General features: G+C 45.0%; 1 protein-coding gene across 1 annotated transcript in view; it reads left to right on the plus strand.

Annotated features, from left to right (window-relative positions):
• The window catches only part of CFAP91 (cilia and flagella associated protein 91), a 29,842-nt gene extending 23,923 nt beyond the window's left edge, over positions 1 to 5,919 (plus strand). Inside the window, exons 14-17 of the mRNA XM_066341009.1 lie at positions 714 to 862; positions 2,050 to 2,141; positions 5,311 to 5,592; positions 5,670 to 5,919. Coding sequence (XP_066197106.1) covers positions 714 to 862; positions 2,050 to 2,141; positions 5,311 to 5,591 — 522 coding nt within the window. The 3' untranslated portion in view covers position 5,592; positions 5,670 to 5,919. The remainder of the gene's footprint in view (positions 1 to 713; positions 863 to 2,049; positions 2,142 to 5,310; positions 5,593 to 5,669) is intronic.
• The last annotated feature ends 550 nt before the right edge of the window (positions 5,920 to 6,469 follow it).

The following is a 6,469-nucleotide window of genomic DNA, read 5'->3' on the forward strand; positions in this document are numbered from 1 at the left end:
TTTCCTAGCTCTTAACTGCACAAAGCATAATTCTCCCTGTTGAAAGACATGAGTGGGAGTCTTAATTGTCTAAACCAATAATTTTCAAACTTGGGAGATGGTTAGTACCAAAAGGGTCCGGCATCATGTTTTGTTTTTTTTTTTTTTTTTAAATTTTAGCTTCTCATCTTTTCTGTATTTCTGAGTGGTAAGCAGGTAAGGCCAAGGTGCCATAAGCTTATGCCCTTCAGATTAGCAGAAGGAAAACACCCATTTCTAGATTCTCAGCTCTACAACCATTATAAGGAAACCAATAATTTTATCTTGTTTTTTGACTGGCTTGACGGAACTTTCTTGTTCAGGGTTTGCTTGAATGAAAGCTGATGTATTTACTGAAGTTAATACCCAAGATTATTACTGGGCAATTGTTGCTCAGGGGACCGTGAGAACTGAGGGAGGAACTGCCATAGCATTCACGGGACTAACCTGCTGCACTGGAATTGCGTTTGTGAATTGGTTTTCTTTCACCTGCACTTGTTCCATCAGTTCTCAGAAAGAATTACTAGAAAATGAATTTTTACAGAAAGCATCTCTGACAACAACTCTCAGGTTGCCCTGCCTGAAACAAAGAGTCTTGTGAAAATCTGTTGTTCACGCTTCTCTGGAAATCTTTCACTACGCTCCTGGCATAGCAATAGGCAGAGGAACAACAATCTCTTGGTGCTTTGTTCTAGGTGGTGAATGTTCAGGACCGAACTATTGACACCTACTTGGAAGACATTATCCTGAGTAGCATGGAGAGGACAGCTGAAGAGCAAGCCAGGGAAGAGATTCAGAAAAGGGCTATAGAAATCAATGACATTGCTTACGAAATGGAAAGTCGGTAGGTTACTAAACAGTACCTGAGGGGCTGTTCACGGCAGTTTAGAACCTGCCTGGCCATGTGCATCTGTGGCTGTGTGCATCATCCCAGCCATGGGAAGGGCAGAGCAATGCTGCTCGTGGTCGCTTCATTAGTGTGGCTGCTGTATGGGAACCACGCTGTTCCTACCTGCTACACACATATAAATCCATCAGAGCCTTATTTCCATACAGCGTGTGCCAGGTTCCCTTTGCGAATCACTTGTGTGATCTGTGAATCACCCATTTTAGATTTCTCCACACCAGTGTGAGGCTGTGACTGAGCTTTAAGTGCATCTGGGAACTGCCTAAAGCAATAGCCATTCATACCGATCTTTTCATTTATTTACACCACTACAGAAAATCCATTTGAAAGAGATCCTAAAAGATACAGCTATACACAGCCTTTCATTCTGGGGTGGCTGTTCTTTAAGGAACTGCCAATTTCCATGGAGGTCACTCATATTGATGGCTGCCTGACAAGGCACTTGGAGTAAAGTAAGTTGTTGAGAACACCACGGTCTGTGTTTGCCTGGGGCATCAGCAGTGAATACTTTTTAGGACCTGCCAAACCCCCGGTTCAGTTTCTGTGCTCTTTTTTTGGAACTGAGCCATAAAAATCCCAATGACACAGTGACTCTCCTATGGTACAGCAGCTGTGTATTTTGTATCCAGATGAATACAAGCAGAACGCTGGAATCCTTGGGGGAATGAAGCCTAGATAATGCATGCAGCCCCTGGGCCAACTGGGAACCCACCGAACACTGGAATGGAAAAGAGCATGGGGGCCAGCCAAGTGCAGAGTCACAAAAGGGAAGAACTTAGCAAACTCAGCAATGGATCAAAAACTAAACTGACAAGGACACAAATCCTCAGTGATATCTGTGTGCCTAACTCAGTTTGCCATCAGAAGGAACTGAGCTTCTCAGTACCTTTGAGGATAAGGAATGTGGGGTGATCCTGCATTCCGATGCACTGTTGAACACATTGGCAGTGCAAAGGGTGAGTCACACTGTCACCTATTTGTAGGATAGAGACCCAGCTGACAACTGTTGCCATGAAGATACACTCCCTTGGAAAGAGTGAGGGTATTTACAAGGAGATTGTTTTTGCAGAGGTGGTCTGAAGAGAAAATTAAAATACTAATACTACTGTGCATCTGTCCTGTAGTCGAACTCGCCTACAGTCAGAAGAGATTGTAGCAGAGCTGGTTTATAATTTCCTGATCCCAGAAGCTGAGAAAAGCTTTATGAGAGAAAGAGGTAAGGAGTCCAGTAACTTTCTTTGTGAACTGGTTCACTCTCCTTATTCTAGCTCCTTGAAAGGAATGATGCTGCCAGTTGTCTCAGTTCCCTCTGGTTCTTTTTTGGCACTCTGCAGGTAGAAAGCAAAGCTGTTTCACCCTTTTTTCACCAGTTTCTCATGAGCTTTAGTCTTTGTAAATGGTGGCTAAAATTCAGACCTGCTATAAGGTCTGGCTTGTGCTTTTGCCAAGAAAGGTTGGATCAAATAATCCTTGCGGTATTTTCCAACCTGGTTTGCTATGACAAATTTGGTGTATCTGCAACAACAAAACTGCATGAAAAGAAGCAGCCCATTGCACATTCAGAAACAAACTGGTAAAAATCTCTAAGTAGCACAGCTGTGAACTATGTTATTATGTGGCAATTTCTAAAACTGCAGAAGGCTTTAACAATTAAATGACTTAAATATATGTCATACATGGAAGGAAGGTTATACACTTTCCTATGCTTCCCTCTCCTCCCCAGTTGCCTGAGAGTGAGAGGTAAAGTTTTAAGGTTGGCTGTAGTGGCATCATATTGTAAGGAGATTACCTTGCAGTTGTAAAGGATGTTTCTATTTAACAAAAAAGGAATGGCATCTGTCAAAATAGACAGGGGAAGACACTGGAAACCTGTGTCTTACATTAAGTAATGTCATGAATAAGTGACTGTTCCTAACTGGGATGTTTCCACTGACCAGCACAGGTGGAAGACCGTGACTAAACCAGTCACCCACAGAAAGTGAATATGACCTAAGCAAAGCAATTGCATCACAGTAGAGCTTGAAGGGGTCCTTGCCGCAGTGCACTTCTCTGCCTTGAGAACAAAGACACTTAGTTCATTGCCTCTTTTATTGCTTCGTGAATGAAAACACAAACCCTGAGTATGCATTTTGTGGTCTCTGAATTGTGCAAACTTTCTCCTTCCTGGCTTGTGTATTGCCACAACAACAGGACCTGTTATGCAGCTGGCAGTTCTACATAAGCTTAAATCAGCTCCCTTCACTCCAGCACTGCTTCTGCCAGCCTTCCAGAGCAGGTGATGTAATTGTAGTCAGTGAAGCCTGCAGCTCAGGCACTAACACACACAGGTTAGCCTGTCTTAGAAAGGAGAGCAGAAAGAAGACCTGGAGATGGCTTAGGATTCTGGACACACTGAGGACATACACCAGGGCCCCAAATTCATATTGGGCTTAAATGCAACAGCAGCTAATGAATAAAGCACCTCAGAAGCACTCCCAAACAACAGAAGAAAAAAACCTTCAGCATCTGTGATAGCTACAGTGAGTTTGCCTGGAAAGCAGAGATAGACCAAATTAAAAATTAAACTGGATGCTGGTGGAATACAGCAGTAGGCAAGTAAGAGAGCTCCTTCAAATGTGATCAGGAGAAATTTCTTTCTTTCAGAATATTCTTGTGATGGCAGAAATCAAATGTCGGGAAGAGACCTGGCTCATACTCTTCTGCTATTGCTGCATGGGGTGGAGGGAGCTCCATTCACTTAAGGCAGTTGCCAGATGTACACTCTGATGAACACACCCTGCTGTAAACCTCCTGCACAGAGATACTTTCAGAATCATTAACTGTTCCATGGAAATCCAAAGGAAATAGTGTCAAAGAATGGCATTAGATCTCATAAACATTTCTGTGTTGCATTTCTGTGGTGGCTTTTAAAGCCTTCCCTATTGTGAGTGAAATTATTCATTATGAAACTGTTTCAGTAACCTAGCCCGTGCTTGAGCATTTACCTTCCTTAAAACGATCAGGAAGTGCTCTAAGAGCACAGTTGTCTGGCCTGTCAAAGGAGTAGAATTAATTTGTAGAATAAAGATTTGAGGGTCTGCAAGTTCAGTCTTTCACTACACTTTACCTTCCCCTTAAACACCTCTGTTTTGCTATTACCTAGTTTGGGGGCCTTTTTCCCTCCTCATTTTGTTGCATTTTGATGCATAAAAGCAGGGATTATCCAATGCTGGCTCAGCCTGGAAAACCTCTGCACCTCGATTCTGAACTCTGCCTCAGTGGAAGTAGAAGTCACTGTGCTGATATGAAAAAACCTCGCTTGGAAAAGGACAGTCCCTCTCCAATTTCACCACGCTGTACTTTAGCTGGAATTCGCTGTGGATGGAGAAAGGGACTGCAGCCATTCCAGGGGAGTATTCCCAGTATAGTTGATGCAAACACGATTGAAGCCAAAATGCCTTGAGTAGAGAAACCTCTTCTGGGAATGAGGGCTGGCTGGGGAAGGTCAGCTTTTCAAATGCGAGTGAGATCCAGTTGCATTCATTGTTGACAAAGTGGACCTGGGAGATGGATAAACATAAACAGGGTGGGTTGGTAACGCTGAGTGACTGAGACAGGGACAGCAGAACTGTGTGCCAGCATGCAGGACACCAGTGCTTCAGCCTTGAAACAGACCAAAGTAAGTCTTGGACTTCTGTAGGGAAGTGACAGGGTGAGAGCCATCCCTTATTCCTGCATCATTCCTCGCACCCTCCATAGGGCACACAGTACTTCAATCGCCTTGACTGAAATGAAGAGGGAAAGGTGGAACAAAGAAGAGTGAAGAGCAATAAAGAGAGCTGTAGGGTGAACATTTAGGCTTGGGTAATTATTTCCCAGGAGGTGGGCTGGAAATGCATACAAATGACTTCGGATGAAAGGAGGCAATCCTGCAGTAGCTGAGGGGAGGTGATGAGGTAGGCAGGTGACTTCACCTGTCAGTTGTGGCTCCGAGTCTTATGTTGAACTCAGTAAGAGTTTCTCAGTGCAGGTCAAATCCTGGCACAGGAGATGGCAGATTTCAGCTTGATTCTTCCAGAGGCTCGCTGCAATTAACAGACACTGAAGGAGAAGTTACTTTAAAGCCAGGGTAATGTATCCTGGGCAGTTGTTCCCAAAGCTAGAAAGGAGAATCCTTTGGCTGTGATTCCCACTGTGGGGGCCGTCTTCAAAGTGAAATGCAAAGTTGGTTGCTGCTATTAGGTGGCAGTAGAACACTTTCAGCCAAAGTTAGAAGGGCATGATTCTTTTTCCTGAGACAGACTTTTCCACAGCAGGATTGCTGAAAGCTATTCCTCCCTTCTCCCCTGCAGAGAACACTTTGCTGTACATTTCCAAGTAAAAGCCTTACCTCTTTTTATGCACAGTGAGGCTGTCCCAAAGAAAACACATCTACGCTGCTCATCGGATCATCCACGAGGGCACAGAGAGGGCTCTGGCTGATCTGGCGCCGCCCCAGGAGGCATCTGCCACCCAGGGAAAGGAGGATTCTCCTGCTGGGACAGCCAGCACAGCTCCGAGCGGGACAGCTGCTGGACCAAGTGCAGCTGACAGCATTCACCCTGCCACAGTCGCAGATGAACTTGGACAAAGCTTCCACAAGGATCCCACAGCAATCCCGCAGGCTCCTAGGACAGAAGATGAGTGAGGTGAGTTTCCCTTCCCCTGTGATTTGAGTTTGAAGCATGGTGAGGGAAAGGGAAGCACATTATATTTACTTTTTCAGGGCACTCTGGATGGAAAACCCTCTCTCTCCCTTGGGCAGTCCTTTCTGCTGCCTGCCAGCAGTGTTGTCCTGGAACCATTCTGTACACATTTTGGTGTGGCAGCTCCCTCCGCTCCCTCCACTCCCTCCCCAGCTTCCTGTGGACTCCATTAGTTGATTTTTTTCTTCTGATTATTTAGAGAAGCCTGAGTGAGAAAGCAGTGTTAGCATTCCTTGTTTGTTTTCCTGGCACAGACCAATAAAAATCTGTACCTGGGCTTTTGGTGGTATTTCCTTGCTTCGAGAAGATTAAATTAAAAAATACTCCATAAGTGGGAAATTTTGAGTTGAGGCCATCCACAGAGAATTGTGTCCCAGTGGATTTCCTTAGTGGTGTAAGGCCCAATGGCTTTCTGTGTTAGCACTGCTATTAATAAAGCACTGGAGCTGAACAAAAACAGTCAAATTTTGCACCAACTTTTCACATCATTAGTCCTTGGAGAAAGAAAAGGTGCCCCTGACCTCAGCAGGGTGGTTTCTGGCAAGCAGGCAGTGTCTGGCACAAACCAGGTGATAGCAGGATGGCACGGGCATGGAGGGGCTGATGCATTTTCCAGAAATGTTACTTTTCAGGCTGACCACTTCTTGCTTTCTATCACTGCAAAGAGCAGTTCTGGAAAGAACTGGTTATTTTTCTTGGAACAGTGGTAGTCACTGTGGCTCCCCAGCTCCGAGGGCTACACAGAAAGGATGCTGACTTTGCTGTGTGCTGGCTTTGCCGTGTTTGCAGGCACGGGGGTGCTCCAGCTCCGGATGTCGGG

The sequence above is a fragment of the Sylvia atricapilla genome, chromosome 2 (assembly GCF_009819655.1).
Source record: "Sylvia atricapilla isolate bSylAtr1 chromosome 2, bSylAtr1.pri, whole genome shotgun sequence".
In the NCBI taxonomy this organism is placed as follows: Eukaryota; Metazoa; Chordata; class Aves; order Passeriformes; family Sylviidae; genus Sylvia; species Sylvia atricapilla.